A 17556-nucleotide genomic window follows, 5' to 3' on the forward strand; every position below is an offset into this window, starting at 1 on the left:
GGTTTATTTTTTGTGTGTGCAGGAGATCATCTTGAGCCACAGGATGAGATTAGTAGTCTCAAAGTATCAATAATTTAGTTTGGTTGCCAGTCTGTTTTTGCTTTAGAAAAATGTTGGTAGTCTTGCCAAACAACTCTCAGGAAAGGTACTGTACCTAGGCTAATGTCCACTGTTATTTTAGAAAGACCTCCTAGAATAAGAATTCATAACTAAGAACTTACCAGACTGAGACTTTATATGTTTTATTATCAATAAGGCCACAGTAGAAGATATTGGGTTAGTTAAGCTTCAAATGATAAGTAATGCATGAAAATGTATATAAAAGGAAGAATTATACCTCATCTCAGGTGAGACATATTAGTCCAGTCCTACTGAACCTATTCTTATAAAAGGAAGACCTTTACAGCGTGTGAAAAACATATTCTACTTATTGCTCAACGTGCACATTTCAGCAGGTACATAGGGCCAAATCCTAACTTCAGACACATAGGATATTTACACAAGTCATGTATTGATGACAAGGGGAGATTTGCGAAAACGTTTAGTCCAGCACACACATCTGAAGTTGATGATTCAGCCCTCAATGTTAAGTTTCATGTTAAAAGGACGAGAAATGAAACAAAATCTGAAACAAAACATAACTACATCTTCCAAATTCTAGTCAACCAACAAATGGTTAGCGCTCATAAAAAAAATGGTATAGAGACAAAAGCACATTCAATAATAAAATAATAAAAACAGAATAAAACGGTCTTGTGTGAACAAAGTATCATTAAAAGAAAAGAAGCAGAGAATGGGTTGGAAAGTCAGCGTTCATGGTTCTTTAAATTAAATCAGTCGTAGATATTTACATTCTTTTGCAAGTAAATGGTCTGTACAAATTCACTCCGGAAGTTTTCAATTTGCTGTAATTAATATGAAACCAGACTGAATGCTGCGCTCACCAGTGTGCATTCAGTCTGTTTTAACCAGGCTAGTAGGATCATAGCGCATGGAAGATTCTGGAAGACAAAAATAGTGCTGTAGTACAGTAACAGTGCCACTAAAAAGCACAACACTCTCTAAATATTTGTTTTGGAACAACCTATGACATGACAGATTTTTGACTGAAACTTGTTTTAGCACTGCGGTTCATCTCTTGGAAAGCCCAACCCAGGTCATATGAGAACACAAAACAGTGGACACACCATAGAAGATGTCCATTCTAGGAATTTTATTTTCATAGGCGAGACTGCCCTGAGGTATTGTGGGAAACCTAGTTGAGGTAACCAATAGTGGTCTGGACAGGAGATGTTGAATGGTCATTTCAACCCCAGTTACACTTCTACTGATGACTTGTAAAGCACTCACAGAGAAACAAAGACCACTTAAAAAATAATGAACAAAACCCATGTCGAAACGTAATCGTTTTTTCTCATGTTTTTCATACTTAACAAATCAAGAGTAAATACAATCCATGTCTTGGCATTGAAATGGATTTGACCAAAAATCATCATCAAACAGATCATCGGTGTGGGGTCGTCCTCACCCCCCCTCGTCCTTCACCCCTACTCCCTCCGGTGGCTCGGCGGTTGTCATAGTGAAGATCGTCACGGCAACGCCCCCAGGTGTTGCAAGCGGGGGCTGCTGCCTGAGAGGGGTACTGTGCACGGTACTGCGCCTCCATCTCCTCCACCCAAGCTGTGCTCCAGTCCCAAACGGGCATGGGGTCCAGCTCCCCGAAACACTCCTCTTCTTCCCCTCGAGATGGAGGGAACAGGGCACTGAGGGGCGATGCCGGGGGAGAGAAGTCTGGAGAGGAGACAATAGAACACAACTCGAGTTAACACACACACACTGATACATGACACCATGTCACACCATCGGACATCACGATAGAGATACTATATATTACAAAATACATGAGATATGACACCATGTTACAAAGAGAGATATGACAATTGACACCGTGACACAAAGAGATATGATATGACAACTGACGTCATGATAACAGAAGAAACACATTTTTACAGTGCCAGAAAGTCTCTTTGTACAATATCAACAGTAAAAAAAAAAAACAGATGCACAATCACCCTGCCAACTTCTTCATTGGAATTGTCCCCTTGGCCAGTAATTAAAGAGGAAAATGACTTTTAAAGTGGAAAATTACATTGACGTGAATGGCACCCTATTCCCAACAACAGATTCAGCCGTGGGCCGAATTTGTCTTATGCGGATGGTCGGGGGGCCCGGGAATATATTTACAAATACTTAGTAGACTGCAAATTGAGCACAATAAGCCCAAACAGATATAATATTTGACTAAAACAATTTCAAACCTTGCTTACATTTGGATATGATCATTTCTTCTCTCTATTATGCATGGGAATTCTTGGGAACAGATTTACAAAATTTAAATAATTTTGTAGCTGATTTCCTGGTGTTTTTACAGTCTTTTGTCCAAAAAAACCCCAAAAAACATTTTATATATTTTTTTCTCAGAAAACTTGGGAGGCCAAATAAAAGCACCCGCAGGCCGCCAGTTGGGGAACCCTGACCTACATAGTGCACTACTTTTAACCGGAGCTGTATGTGCCCTGGTCAAAAGCAGTGCACTATATAGGGAAGGGGTATCCAAATATTACCCTATGAGGTCTGGAGCCTACTGGTTTTCTGTTCTACCTGACAATCAATTGCATCCACCTGGGACAGTCCAATTCAGATTTTGTTTTTATCACTAATTGGTCATTTGACCAATCAGATCAGCTCTGAAAAAGGTCTGATGTGATTGGTCAAAAGAACAATAAATGGAAAAAATATCAGAATTGGGCTGCCTGTGTAAACACAGCCCTGATGTCCCAGGTCTAAATGAGTCCCTGATTTAGAGGGGAAGAATAAATAAATATGTCTGCATTTACACAGGCAGACCAATTGCAATACTTTTTCGACTAATTGGTATTTTTCAGCGCTGATCTGATTGGTCAACAGACCAAATACTGAAAATAAACAGACCAAATAAATCATAAGGAATAAGGTTTGAAGTGCGTGTCCTATATCTAGGAGATATAATACATCTCAGAAAATATATATTGTTTTGACATATTTTGGCACAAAAGTACTTCCATATTTCCATAAATTATTCAATCTGGTACCAGGTAACCGTCAGATGAGTCCCGGGACACTTGTGGGGGTCACAGAGCAAAACGGAGACACCATCGTGTTTCTGAGTCTTTCCATAGTGGTGTCATAATAGTTTGTAGCCCAAACCTTTCGGACGCAACAGACGTTTTCATGAGACCAATTTTATTGATTTTTTTGTTATTTTTTTAAGAACAATTGGGCAAATCGAGTAAAGTTGAATCGGACATCTGCACATTTGGAAAAAGGACAGAGTTATTGATTAAGTAACAGTCTGAGAATGCTGGCTCGCTAGCCCCTTTAATTTGCTGAGAGATCTTAAGTAATCACCTATTGCCATCCCCCGAATCCTGAGCTAACCCCCTGCCCAACACACGCACGCACGCACACACACACACACACACACACACACACACACACACACACACACACACACACACACACACACACACACACTTTCTCTTTACATTGTGTGTGTCTGTGAGATACACTCTCAACTCAATCACATTTAACTGTCCCATAGGTCAGCTTCAGGGGCCACACAAGCACGGACAATTCCCACATGTAGCCCATCTATGCATCCTCGAATACAAGACCACTGCTTAAATCTAGGTAAGGCTACATCCCCAATGGATACAGAGCATGCCGATAAGCCACACAAATGGAAACTGGTGACACCTGATTATGGGTCAACTCCATTTCTCCACCAGATACTGGAATACACTGTAATTCCATTTATTAGTTGTAAAATACTATGGACAACGTTAAATTAATGAATAATACCTAACCCTGACGTAGCCTGACACATCCATCCAGAAATCTTCATACACAAGTATGTGATGACCAAACTATAGAGGCTAGTGGAATCAGATTAAATGACTGATGTAAATCTGACTCCAAGGCACCATTTTAAGATTGTCTTGTAATAGTGCACCATCTAGTGCCAGTTGGTGGAAAGACATCTGAAGGAATAACATACATCAATAACCTGTCTAAAGTATGATGATTGGCTACATTTGGGCAACCATATTAAAACATGCATTAACATTTTAATGATGTTTATCCAGCAGCCTTGCCTGAGAAGGAAGCTTCACTCATGGACTCGGCGGCCACAGTGGCGAGCACGCGGGCAAAGTTGGAGTCGTTCATGAAGGAGCCATCCGACGAGCTGATGAAGCTGTTGCGGTTGCTGTACGCCATGTTTCCCTCTGACACCGAGCCCCAGCCGTTCCACAGCGAACCCTCCCATTCGCTGCAGAGCGACGAGGGCGTGCTCTGAAACCGGGCCCGCCGGGGGCCCATTGGCTCCTGTTCGTCAGTCATCCCGTCCTCCAGTTGGTCGGAGGGGAGGGGCCCATAGATATAGCCCAGGGTGGGAGTGGGGGAAAAGGTGCGAGATAGGGAGGAAGCGGGAGGATTCTCCATCGTGGTGCTGGAAACACGAAGTGAGGTAAGAAAGAGGTGAATAAAGTAAAAACTCACACCACCTGTAAAGCAATACTGTAGCAACAACATAATTATTATTGTTATATCAAATATTTTACTGATAAAGAGACTAGCTACTGGCTTTGGAAAAAAGTCAGATTAAATATTACTGACAATATTTTTGGTTGTCTAAGTTTAAAAGCCCTTATCAATTGACGTAGTGGAATAGATAGCGTGAAAGCCCTTCAATCAATGACTCTGACAGTAAACCTCTCGCCCTCCCTCAGTCGCCACCCCTAGGTTTCTATGGCAACCATACCTGTGCTTCTCAGCCCTGGGGCTGAGCTCCAGGTACTGGGTGACTTCCTGTGAGGTCATCGTTGCATCCTGCTCCTCATCCAATGACATGCAGTAGGAGGCAGTGGACAGGCGGCTATAGGAGGGGCAGCCAGTGGTGTTGGTGTTAGTGTTGGTGGGGGGGCCGTGGTGACCAGACGCAGCACACACAGACTGAAGAGACCCGGCATCTACAGTCAGCTTAGTGGACCTGCTGGACCTACTTGTGATGAATAAAAGTCCGATGGTAATTTCCAATAATTAAAAATAAATTCATGAGACATTGATAAGTGACATTCTTCAAGAATCAATAGGTATATCATTAGAGTGAGTGGGTCTTTAAGCCAAAAATATTAGCTTGATATTATTGATATTGTGGATCTGTCTCAGTCTGTACGTTCGTCACGCTTTGTTGCCTAAATGTACTATAGTTACAAGATATTCTAATTTTGTTTCTAACAAAGGTGCTATTCCTTGCAAGAGAATAGTCATACTGTAACTAGAATTGAGCCGTTTCCTTTGTTTAAACTGTGGTTACGTGTCATTCATGGGCAAGTAAATTGGCATTTGATTGCTGGGTGTTGGTTGCCGTTCTCTGAGCCGTGTCGAGGCCCTGTCGTCGGGGCTAAGAGCAGGGAGGAAGTACAATCATTTTCTCCAGCAGTAGACAGGAAACCATAGGGTTTTACTATAATGGCCAACCAAATGGAGGGAAGCAGAGCGCAGTGGCTCATTAGAGAGTGGGGAATGGGAGAAGTTATGGATAAATTGGTGTCAGGAAGTAGTCAACAGGATGTTCCTCACCCTTCCTCTGAGGTGAGGCTGTGTGTGTCAGTGGTGTCGCCCATGGGCAGCGGGAGTGGCAGCATGTCCACCAGCTGCGCTGAGGCAGAGTAGTGCAGGAGGCGGGGTGACTCCAGGTGCTTGAAGCACTCTGAGCGCCCACCTGGAGGAAAAATACACACAGGCACCAAGGTTAACACAACAAAAACAATACTGTCAAGGACAGTGGTTCTGACTGTACCATCCATTCCTGGAGGAACCCCCAGGGGTGCACATATTTGTTCTAGCCCAACACGAACACACCTGATTGAAGATAACTAATTACGAAGCCCTTGATAAGATCAATTAGGTGTGCTGGGGTAGAACAAAAAGGTAAACACCCTGCGGGGCAGTGAATACACTGGTTAATTGTTCCTGAGCATTAAACTCCTTTAGGGTATGAGTGGTATAAGAACACAGTACAGTACCTGGTGGGAGGTGGCTGAGCCTCTGTTTGTAAGGCATTCCCCTCATAGCCAACGCCTGGCTCCTCGACGACAACAGGGGGGCGCTGTTCACCGCATGGAGATCTGGGAAAAGAGACAAAGTCTGTGACTTAAAAGTAACTACAGATCGACATTCACCAATAGCAAGGACATCAAAACCATGCAAGGAAGACACCATATTGACAATCACCTTGCTTGTAATTATTTTCCCACGACTCCTTGAGCACGCCCATCTTGGGCTGCGAGGGCAAGGCCTGTTTCCATGGCAATGCCTGGCCACCCTGGACAAGCGTGGTCTTGACAACTGTGGCAGGCTGGGAGATGCACACCGTCGCTGCGCAGTCCTGCGAGGAGGTGGTGGTGTGGCAGTGGGGCCGCTTGGGGCATCGGGCAGGGCTGTTGAAGGTCTTGAGGCCATTACCCGTCAGGTCCACGTAGAACGTCCCGTAGACACCGCAGCTGTCGGGCACAATGGGGACAGCCACGTCCAGAGAGCTGGGGTCCTTCTTGGCTGTGATGGGCAACGCTGGGAATAAGAAGATGACCACTATTTGTCCCCCATGATGATGTTAAATGTTGTGCGTCCACTTGTGTGGCTGGAATTGTATTTTTAAGTTGTCAAATTATATCTATCGATCTAAGATTGGAGAAATTCTGAGGCAGAATGGATCAAGTGTATTGCTTACGTAGCAGAGGTTCTGAGCTTCCATGATGAATAGCAGAGTTAGTTGTATAATCAACTGGTCCAGAACCAGTCACAGTAAGAAATGCGGTAGGAGGAACTTAAATTTTTTTTTTTAACCTTTACTTAACTAGGCAAGTCAGTTAAGAACAAAGTCTTATTTACAATGACGGCCTATCAAAAGGCCTCCAAGGGGGCTGGGATTAAAAATAAAATATAAATATTAGACAAAACACACATCACGACGAGAGAGACACCACAACACTACATAAAGAGAGACCTAAGACAATAACACAGCACGGCAGCAACACATGACAACACTGCACGGTAGCAACACAACATGACAAAAACATGGTAGAACTTATTCTAGACCAGCTTTAAAGCAGAACTCACTAGTCCTTCTGAAGCCGGGGTTCTCCTGGCTCTGAGCCCACAGTCCCTGGTACTTCTCGTCACTCAGGGTTGGTCTCCACACACCCGAGATCCACGGAGAGTCTGGGGCCGCCATTCTGTAGAGACACAGATCAATCAATCAGTCAGCCAATAATGTAATTGGTGTGGTTAAAATATCAAAACTAGGAGGCACATATAGTGGATCAGATCATATTACACATGAGCAAACACAAAGTGTACAAAACATTAGGAATTACCTTCCTCCTTTTGCTCAGAACAGCCTCCTATGAAAAGCCAACTGACATTTACTCCTGAGGTGCTGACCTGTTGCACCCTCTACAACCACTGTGATTATTATTATCATCTGAACCTGTTATGAACATTTGAACATCTTGGCCATGTTCTGTTCTAATCTCCACCCGCCACAGCCAGAAGAGGACTGGCCGCCCCTCATAGCCTGGTTGGTTCCTCTCTAGGTTTCTTCCTAGGCTCCGGCCTTTCTAGGGAGTTTTTCCTAGCCACCGTGCTTCTCCACCTGAATTGCTTGCTCTTTGGGGTTTTAAGCTGGGTTTCTGTACAGCACTTTGTGACATCAGCTCATGTAAGGAGGCCTTTATGAATAAATGTAATTGAATTTGTTGAGGCATGGGCTCTACAAGCTGTCAAAAGTATTCCACAGGGATGCCCATGTTGACTCCAATGCTTCCCACAGTTGTCAAGTTGTCTGGATGTCCTCCGGGTGGTGGAACATTCTTGATACACAGGAAACTGTTGGCTGTAAAAAAAACAGCAGTATTGCAGTTCTTGACACAAAACGGTGCGCCTGGCACCTACTACCATACCCTGTTCAAAGGCACTTAAATATTTTGTCTTTCCCATTCTCCCTCTGAATGGCCCACATACACAATCCGTCTCAATTGTTTAAAGGCTTAAAAATCCTTATTTGACCTGTCTCCTCCCATTCATCTGGTTGAAGTGGATTTAACAAGTGACATCAATAAGGGATATAGCTTACACCTGGTCAGTCCGTCAGGGAAAAAGTGTTCCTAATGTTTTGTCCACTTTGGGTTTAACGAAACAAAAGGTAGTGAAATTGTCAATGAGCCACACTGTTCGTCTTCCACCTACCTGTGTTTTATGATGAGGTCCTCACTGGCCAACCTGTACAAACCTGCAAAATCCAGAGTCATAGTAACTTTATAGTCTCGTTGATTTCCCAATGAGGGAACACACCTTATACAGGAACACTGGAGATGACAATGTTAATTCCATCCTTGATATAATTTATCACATGAGAATTTGACCTTGAATGATGAGTCCAGATCAACCTATGGAATGCATGCCCACTACAATACAACCCTGTGAGGGGTGAAATCTTCAGTTACACATCAAATAACCAGAACCTCTTGTTTTAGCTAAACATAAAACCTGATTAGCTGCTAAAGCTAATTATGTACCCATAATGGCACAGTGGACTAGCGTACCATGACATATCCATGCTCCAAATATCCTATGCCAAGCTAATACTAAAGATACAACATATAAGCTATCTCCCAATTCCTGCCCAGACAGACCTTTAGCCTTGATGTGGCTTCGTCCCAGGTGGTCGCCAGGCCGGGTGTGGCGGCGGTACAGGCAGACGGCTGTTATCACCAGGATGCACCACAGGAGGGCGCCAACACTCCCAATGAACACTGGGCCCCTCAGCAAGGCCAGGACCTGAGTGAGGTCCCTACTGGGGCTGTCCGACTGGGGGGCCCCAGACCTCTGGGAGTCTGGAATAGGGAGAGACGGGAAAGTCAAAAACAAGACAAAAATGAACACATGAGAGAGAGAGAGAGAGAGAGAGAGGTTTCAGGCTCTGTTGTGTGGGGGTTTATATAATATTTTAGATTCTTCAAAGTAGCGACCCTTTGCCTTGATGACAGCTTTGCACACTCTTGGCATTCTCTTAACCAGCTTCACCTGGAATGCGTTTCAAACATGAAGAAACGTTCAAAGTTCTTTTCCGGATTTACTGACCTTCATGTCTTAAATTAATGATCGACTGTCATCTCTCTTTGCTTATTTGAGCTGTTCATGCTATAATATGTACTTGGTCTTTTACCAAATAGGGATATCTTCTGTATACCACCCTTACGATGTCACAACACAACTGGCTCAAAAGCAATATTGGCTCAAAAGCAATAAGAAGAAAAGAAATTCCACACATTAACTTTTAACAAGGCACACCTGTTAATTGAAATGCATTCCAGGTGACTACCTCATGAAGCTGGTAGAATGAGAGAATGCCAAGACTGTGCAAAGCTGTCATCAAGGCAAAGGGTCGCTAATTTGAAGAATATAAAATAGATTTTGATTTGTATAATTGTTTTTTGGTTACTACATGATTCCATATGTGTTATTTTGTAGTTTTGATGTCTTCACTATTATTCTACAATGTAGAAAATAATACAAATAAAGAAAAACCCTTGAATGAGTAGGTGTGTCCAAACTTTTGACAGGTACTGTGTCCAAATGTTCCCTTAAAAATCAACAAATAAAACACTGAAATATCACATTTACATAAGTATTCAGACCCTTTACTCAGTATTTGTTGAATCACCTTTACAACAATTACAGCCTTGAGTCTTCTTGGGTATGACTCTACTGTATTTGGGGAGTGTCTCCCATTCTTCTCTTCAGATCCCTTCAATCTCTGTCAGGTTGGATGTCAGGTTGGATGAGGAGCGTCGCTGCACACATCTCTCAGAGATGTTAAATCGGGTGCAAGTACAGGCTCTGGCGGGGCCACTCAAAGATATTCAGAGACTTGTCCCGAAGCCACTCCAGAGTTGTCTTGGCTGTGTGTTTAAGGTCATTGTTCTGTTGGAAGGTAAACTTTTGCCCCAGTCTGACGTCCTGAGTGCTCTGGAGCAGGTTTTCATCAAGGATCTCTGTACTTTGCTCCGTTCATCTTTCACTCGATCCTGACTAGTCCCCCAGTCCTTGCTGCTGAAAAACATCCCCACAGCATGATTCTGCCACCACCATGCTTCACCGTAGGGATGTTGCCAGGATTCCTTCAGATGTGACGATTGGCATTCTGATCAAAGAGTTCAATCTTGGTTTCATCAGATCAGTGCATCTTGTTTCTCATAGTATGAGAGTCCTTTAGGTGCCTTTTCAAACTCCAAGTGGGCTGTCATGTGCCTTTTACTGAGGAGTGGCTTCCGTCTGGCCATCCTACCATAAAGGCCTGATTAGTGGAGTGCTGCAGAGATGGGAGAACCTTCCAGAAGGACAACCACCTCCACAGAGGAACTCTGTCAGAGTGACCATTGGGTTCTTGGTCACCTCCCTGACCAAGGCCCTTCTCCCCCGAATGCTCAGTTTAGCCTGGAGGCCAGCTCTAGGAAGAGTCTTGTTGGTTCCAAACTTCTTCCATTTAAGAATGATGGCCACTGTGTTCTTGGGACCTTCAATGCTGCAGGCATTTTTTGGTACCCTTCCCCAGATCTGTGCCTCGACACAATCCTGTCTCGGACTCTACGAACAATTACTTCAACCTCTTGCTTGGTTTCAGAACCTTTTGCGTTCGGTTGACCATAGATAACCGTTGCATGTTGTCACTGACCTATGACCACTCTATGGGGGTCACTCTGCACCCCGACGCCAGCTCCATTGACCGTTGCCACCCGGACCCAGTACTGTTTCCCTGGGTACAGAGGGCTTATTTCCAGACTGTAGGTCCCACCGCCCACTGTCCAGTTCAGGTACTGCTGCTCTTCCGACTGCACACACCACACCTGGATAGGACACACGGACACACACCCAGAGATCAAAGAGGGAACCAGGGAAGCGTTACACTTTGTGTGTGTGTGTGCTTTCAGGTGATTGATTCATTCTTCAGCAGGAGTAATAGGCAACTCTGGTCCTGGAGAGCTGGCTTTTGTACCAGTTCAGCACAGCTTTGATTAAACTTATCATGGTCTTCTTCCAGAAGTTAAACCACTTCTATCAAGACTGATTAGTTGAATCAGGTATTTCACACTTGAACAAAAGCCTGCAGGCCAGGGTTGCATAGGACAACCTGTCAATACAATGTCTCATTAGAATATGTGAATGTATTATGTCAGGTACTGAATATAGAGAAAAAAACTCACACTGGAATTTCTTACATTCTCACAAATGTTTCATAAAACACATTGTGGAGCATACAAGAATGTCAGTGTGCTTGAGCAACTTCTTCAAGCACAGATACAAGAAGGTAAAAGGGATTTTTAGTCATCTTGTTCTTACCTGGTATCCCTTGATGATGCCGTTGTGAGATTCATGGGGGGGAGGCTTCCAGGTCACATGGACCGTGTCATTATGGTCAGGGGTCATCGTTATGGAGATGGCCTGAGGTGGGGCACTAGGCACTGTGGGAGGATGGAGTGTCATCAAAATAACAAGACGTAAAAACCACAGACACACAACCCATCTTGATTCAAAATATCGTTTTTAATCTTCATAGTACAAAATAGCACTAAAGTTGGACTACTCCTGAGCTACAGTATCCAAAGAAACACCTAGATTTTCATAAATGTTTCTTTTGAGTTGATAACAGCCAACTCTAACCGTTTTGAACCCTTACCTGTCTCAGGTACACCTAGGTGCCTGGTGTTGCTCTCCCGGCCGTACAGGCTGCTTCCGTAGGGACGCACTTTGAACTCATACTTGTAGCCCCTCTTGAGCGGGCCGACCAGTGTTTGGAAGTTTGGTAGTACAACCCTCTTAGCCGCCCAGTCCGAACTGGCGGGCAGGAGAGAGCGATAGAGGACCTCGAAACCATCCAGGTAGTGTGGCTGGGTTGGGAAAGACTGGAGCTGAAAGGAACAAAACAAAAGGAAAGCCACAGTTAAAAGATATGCCTTTCTGGAGTAGAAACTCAAAAAAGACATCCTTAAATCCGCATTATTTGAATGTTCTCTGTGACATGAAAATAATGTTCTGAACAAATGTGAAAAATGACACACCTCAATCTTAGTTCAGCAAAAGGTTAATACCTAACAGTTTTCATAATAATACATGCGCCTTCATGTGACGTCTGATCTCCGTACCTTCCACTGCACTTGGGACATGTTGGAGTTTGGAGTCAGCACCGTCACATTCTCCAGAGCCACGCGCAGGGCCGACAACTCTCTGTGAAGGTCCCTCTGTCTGGTACTTGAGGCTTCTGTGAAGTAGGGAGAAAAATCTTCAGAGAAAATAATATTTTCTGTTCATAAATAGAAGTTCCCTACTGGCACTGAAATTGACACAAAACTGGCACTGAAATTGACACTAAACTCCATATACATTTCCATAGTGATCCTAAAAACGGTTTACGTTAGAACCACACTCAATTCCGCCGCCAATTCACGGACGCCATAAAAAACTATTGTGCCTAATATGGTTTTTGTTGTGCATTCCAGTTTCCTGTGTTCCCTTCGGAGAAATAGATATAGACTCAGCAAAAAAATAAATGTCCTCTCACTGTCAACTGCATTTATTTTCAGGGTAAATATTGTAAATAATATGTGTAAATATTTGTATGAACATAACAAGATTCAACAGCTGAGACATAAACTGAACAAGTTCCACTGAACAAGTTCCACAGACTAACAGAAATGGAATAATGTTCCTGAACAAAGGGGGTCAAAACCAAAAGTAACAGTCAGTATCTGGTGTGGCCACCAGCTGCAATAAGTACTCTAGAGCATCTCCTCCTCATGGACTGCACTAGATTTGCTAGTTCTTGCTGTGAGATGTTACCCCACTCTTCCACCAAGGCACCTGCAAGTTGCCGGACATTTCTGGGGGGAATGGCCCTAGCACTCACCTTCTGATCCAACAGGTCCCAGACGTGCTCAATGGGATTGAGATCTGGGCTCTTCGCTGGCCATGGCAGAACACTGACATTCCTGTCTTGCAGGAAATCACACACAGAGCGAGCGGTATGGCTGGTGGCATTGTCATGCTGGAGGGTCAAGTCAGGATGAGCCTGCAGGAAGGGTACCACATGAGGGAGTAGGATGTCTGCCCTGAAACTCACAGTGTTGAGATTGCCTGCAATGACCAAGAGCTCAGTCCGATGATGCTGTGACACCGCCCCAGACCATGACAGACCCTCCACCTCCAAATCGATCCCGCTCTAGAGTACAAGCCTCGGAGTAACGCTCATTCCTTTGACGATAAACGTGAATCCGACCATCACCCCTGGTGAGACAAAACAGCAACTCATCAGTGAAGAGCACTTTTTGCCAGTCCTGTCTGGTCCAGCGACGGTGTGTTTGTGCCAATAGGCGATGTTGTTGCCGGTGATATTTGGTAAGGACCTGCCTTACAACAGGCCTACAATCCCTCAGTACAGCCTCTCTCAGGCAATTGTGGACAGTATGAGCACTGATGGAGGGATTGTGCATTCCTGGTGTAACTCAGGCAGTTGTTGTTGCCATCCTGTACCTGTCCCGCAGGTGTGATGTTTGGATGTACCCATCCTGTGCAGGTGTTACACATGGTCTGCCACTGAGAGGACGATCAGCTGTCCGTCCTGTCTCACTGTAGCGCTGTCTTAGGCGTCTCACAGTACGGACATTGCAATGTATTGCCCTGGCCACATCTGCAGTCCTCATGCCTCCTTGCAGCATGCCTAAGGCACGTTCACGCAGATGAGAAGGGACCCTGGGCAGTAGAAAGGCCTCTTTAGTGAGCTAAGTTTTCATAACTGTGACCTTAATTGCCTACCGTCTGTAAGCTGTTAGTGTCTTAACGACCATTCCACAGGTGCATGTTCATTAATTGTTTATGGTTCATTGAACAAGCATGGGAAACAGTGTTCAAAACCTTTACAATGAAGATCTGCGAAGTTATTTGGATTTTTACGAATTATCTTTGAAAGACAGGGTCCTGAAAAAGGGCCGTTTCTTTTCTTGCTGAGTTGATTACATTTAGCTGTAAAGAAATAGGGAACGATAGGATAAACTTTCACCGAGGCGAAACTGGCTTAGACACACAGTCCTGCTGTACACAACATAAACACTGTACATTACATATTCAACCAATACACAACACATAAACGTAGCGTTGAGGGCCCAAGCTAAGAGCTCTTACCCTCCACCACTAGCTGTGCACTGGCGGTGACCACCCCCACATCGTTGACAGCTGTGCAGGTGTACCTCCCAGAATCCAGTGACGTCACATAGTGGATCTGGAGGCTCTGGTCAGGATTCACTAGATACCTACAGACATGACACAGAAATCAGTACAACATTCACTCTAGCAACTGCATGCAATTATTAGAAATCAAAGAATGACATATTATTGAACAGTATACTAAGTATTGCCTTTCATGACATATGTACTGACTGTGCTGTGGAGTAGCTGAGAGATTGTTTTTGTTTTTTAAATGTTACATATACACCTCATGTCAATGACAGTTTTTAGTCCAATGTTCAGTTAATGGACAAAGCTTTTTTAGTTGAATGCAAGAATCAGACCTGCCATTGGGCAGAGGGCCCTGCTCACGGATCCACTCCACAGCAGGCATGGGGTCTCCTTTAGCCTCGCAGTAGAACTGGGCAGACTCCCCCGTCCCCACCGACACATCCTGAGGCTTCAGCACCAACACTGGCTTGGCTGGGGATTGAGAAAGCACGGACAAATGTGAAAAGTATGGTTAGTCATATCATACCTCTATGCATACAATTCCATGCTATCCCTTTTGTCAATAGCAAACATTCTTAGCAGCATGACATACCTTTTCCACAATGTTGTGCAAACCCAAACTGTACTGTGCTGACTCAGTTCTTTTTACATTGTCATTTCCAGCAACAAATCAAATCTTATTTGTCACATACACATGGTTAGCAGATGTTAATGCGAGTGTAGCGAAATGCTTGTGCTTCTAGTTCCGACAATGCAGTAATAACCAACGAGTAATCTAACCTAACAATTTCACAACAGCTACCTTATACACACAAGTGTAAAGGGATGAAGAATATGTACATAAAGATATATGAATGAGTGATGATACAGAACGGCATAGGCAATGGTGGATGCATAATCAGGCCAGCGCAGTACAGCTTGGCTCAGTAGTGTGAAAAGGTTATTGCTAAAACACTGATGTACTGTATATGGGGTCAGAGTTTATCTTACCTAGGACAGAAAGGCGGGCAGCCCTGCTCACTCTTACTCCCACTGTGTTGGAAGCCACACAGATGTACACGCCAGAGTCATTCTTCTGGGCTGGGGCAATGATCAACCTCCCATTCAGCGCCTATAGGTCACATGGGTAGCAATCACATATAGTAAAAAATAAAAAGTTTCTTGCAGAGGATAAATAGTCTTGTACAAGCCTTGGCTTGTGTGAGCCGAAACGGCTCATAGGAGCAGGAGCCTATCTCCTGTTTCTGTAGAGTGAACATCTTGATGTACAAGTACACCCCCTGGACGGGACGATAGTCTATCACAGGGCCTTACCCCCAATCTGTCTCCTTAATGCTGAGTGCCAAACAGAGACGCATTGGGTCCCATTTTTTGTCTTTGGTATGACTCAGCCAGGGATTGAACTCTCAACAGTCAAATCTCAGGGCTGACCCTCTAGCCAGAAGGCCAACGAATATGCCATTGCAGAGGATAAATGATCATCATTTTTGGTCGAAGATGATAGGTCCTCTTTTATTAATGAAGAAGGAAAATGAATGAAGCAGCCTGTGGTTTTAATCAAACTTTTGTACAACAATGCCCTCTATTGGTAAAAGGATGATACCACATTGGGATTGGAGAAATAAGTAATCAAACAAAACAGTACATTTCAGCTCCTGCCACCTCTGAGAATTAACTAAAATTAGATAAATTCATTCAAATATGGAAAAAGCTACATGTTTTGAAAATACATTTTCTGCAATGAGATGCAGACTGACAACTGTCCCAGTGTTAATTTCCAATTTCCAAATCATACAAACCCCCTAAAAAGCATGTAGCTATGTTTAAGGAGGTCTCACAGTGTAATGCGGGTCAGTGTTGTTGATGGGGACCCCGTCTTTCCTCCAGGTGACGTTGGGTTCGGGGTGTCCCACCGGCGGGCTGCAGTTCATCACCACCACCTCCTCAACAGCCACCTCCACATCACCGGGCTGCACCCGGAAGTCTTCACCGAGAGCTGGAAGAAGACATGACAGAAGAGGTCCATTCATAACCAGTGAGTCTGAGACAAGCTGGTGCACAATGCCATAACAGTACATTGTATGAAAACGTCAAAGTTAGTCTACAAGCCTGAAGTTCATAAACATTGCCTGGGAAACGTGCCGAGCACAACACACATCACTGCGTGCTTGAATTGTCTTCACAAATGAGAGTTTTGACCACCAAAAACAAGCAAGGCTTACAATAACCTCATCTAATGATTTTTTTTAAACAAAACCATTACCATACATCACACAGCTCCAAATAATCAGATATTCTTTACACGGAATACATAGTGCCTTTGTCCCGTGTCGCCCCATCAACAACCACATACAGTACCAGTCAAAAGTTTGAACACACCTACTCATTCAAGGATTTTTCTTTATTTTTACTATTTTATTATTTTACTATTTTATTTTACTATTTTATTATTTTACTATTTTATTATTTTTACTATTTTCTACATTGTAAAATAAACTATGAAATAACATATGGAATCATGTAGTAACCAAAAAAAGTGTACATTCACCTACTCTGAATCTCACAAAGTCACCAGACCAAAGGACATATTTCCACCTGTCTAAAGTCCATTGCTCGTGTTAATGAACTTATCCTCTGCAGCGGTTAACTCTGGGTCTTCCTTCACTGTGGCGGTCCTCATACCGCTTGATGCCAGTTTCATTATAGCGCTTGATGGTTTTTGTGACTGCACTTGAAGACTCTTTAAAAGTTATTGAAATTTTCCAGATTGACTGACCTTCATGTCTTAAAGTAATTATGGACTGTTGTTTCTTTTTGCTTATTTGTGCTGTTCTTTCCATAATATGGTCTTTTACCAAATAGGGCTATCTTCTATATACGACCTCTACCTTGTCACAACACAACTGATTGACTCAAACGCATTAAGAGGAACGAAATTCAACAAATAAACTTTTAACAAGGCACACCTGTTAATTGAAATGCATTCCAGGTGACTACCTCATGAAGCTGGTTGAGAGAATGCCAAGAGTGTGCAAAGCTGTCCAAGGCAAAGCCTGGCTACTTTGAAGAATCTCAAATATAAATAAAATATATTTTGATTTGTTTCACACTTTTTTGGTTACTACATGATTGCATATGTGTTATTTCATAGTTTTGATGTCTTCA

General features: G+C 43.6%; 1 protein-coding gene across 4 annotated transcripts in view; it reads right to left on the reverse strand.

The window, feature by feature from the left end:
• Positions 1–226: 226 nt before the first annotated feature.
• LOC135548728 (roundabout homolog 1-like) overlaps positions 227–17556 on the reverse strand; it is a 28691-nt gene continuing 11361 nt past the window's right edge. For 2 of the 4 annotated variants that reach the window (XM_064978594.1, XM_064978597.1), the window contains exons 3-19: positions 16230–16387; positions 15382–15502; positions 14724–14862; positions 14338–14465; positions 12306–12421; positions 11840–12071; positions 11503–11624; positions 10838–11009; positions 8796–8996; positions 8350–8392; positions 7222–7337; positions 6337–6672; positions 6129–6230; positions 5683–5824; positions 4862–5101; positions 4194–4549; positions 227–1791 (exon numbers count right to left, since the gene is read on the reverse strand). In XM_064978594.1, coding sequence (XP_064834666.1) covers positions 1505–1791; positions 4194–4549; positions 4862–5101; positions 5683–5824; positions 6129–6230; positions 6337–6672; positions 7222–7337; positions 8350–8392; positions 8796–8996; positions 10838–11009; positions 11503–11624; positions 11840–12071; positions 12306–12421; positions 14338–14465; positions 14724–14862; positions 15382–15502; positions 16230–16387 — 3011 coding nt within the window. In that variant the 3' untranslated portion in view covers positions 227–1504. The remainder of the gene's footprint in view (positions 1792–4193; positions 4550–4861; positions 5102–5682; positions 5825–6128; positions 6231–6336; positions 6673–7221; positions 7338–8349; positions 8393–8795; positions 8997–10837; positions 11010–11502; positions 11625–11839; positions 12072–12305; positions 12422–14337; positions 14466–14723; positions 14863–15381; positions 15503–16229; positions 16388–17556) is intronic. The other 2 variants (XM_064978596.1, XM_064978595.1) reach the window with 2 other exon arrangements.

Source organism: Oncorhynchus masou, chromosome 11, assembly GCF_036934945.1.
Source record: "Oncorhynchus masou masou isolate Uvic2021 chromosome 11, UVic_Omas_1.1, whole genome shotgun sequence".
Lineage (NCBI taxonomy): Eukaryota > Metazoa > Chordata > Actinopteri > Salmoniformes > Salmonidae > Oncorhynchus > Oncorhynchus masou.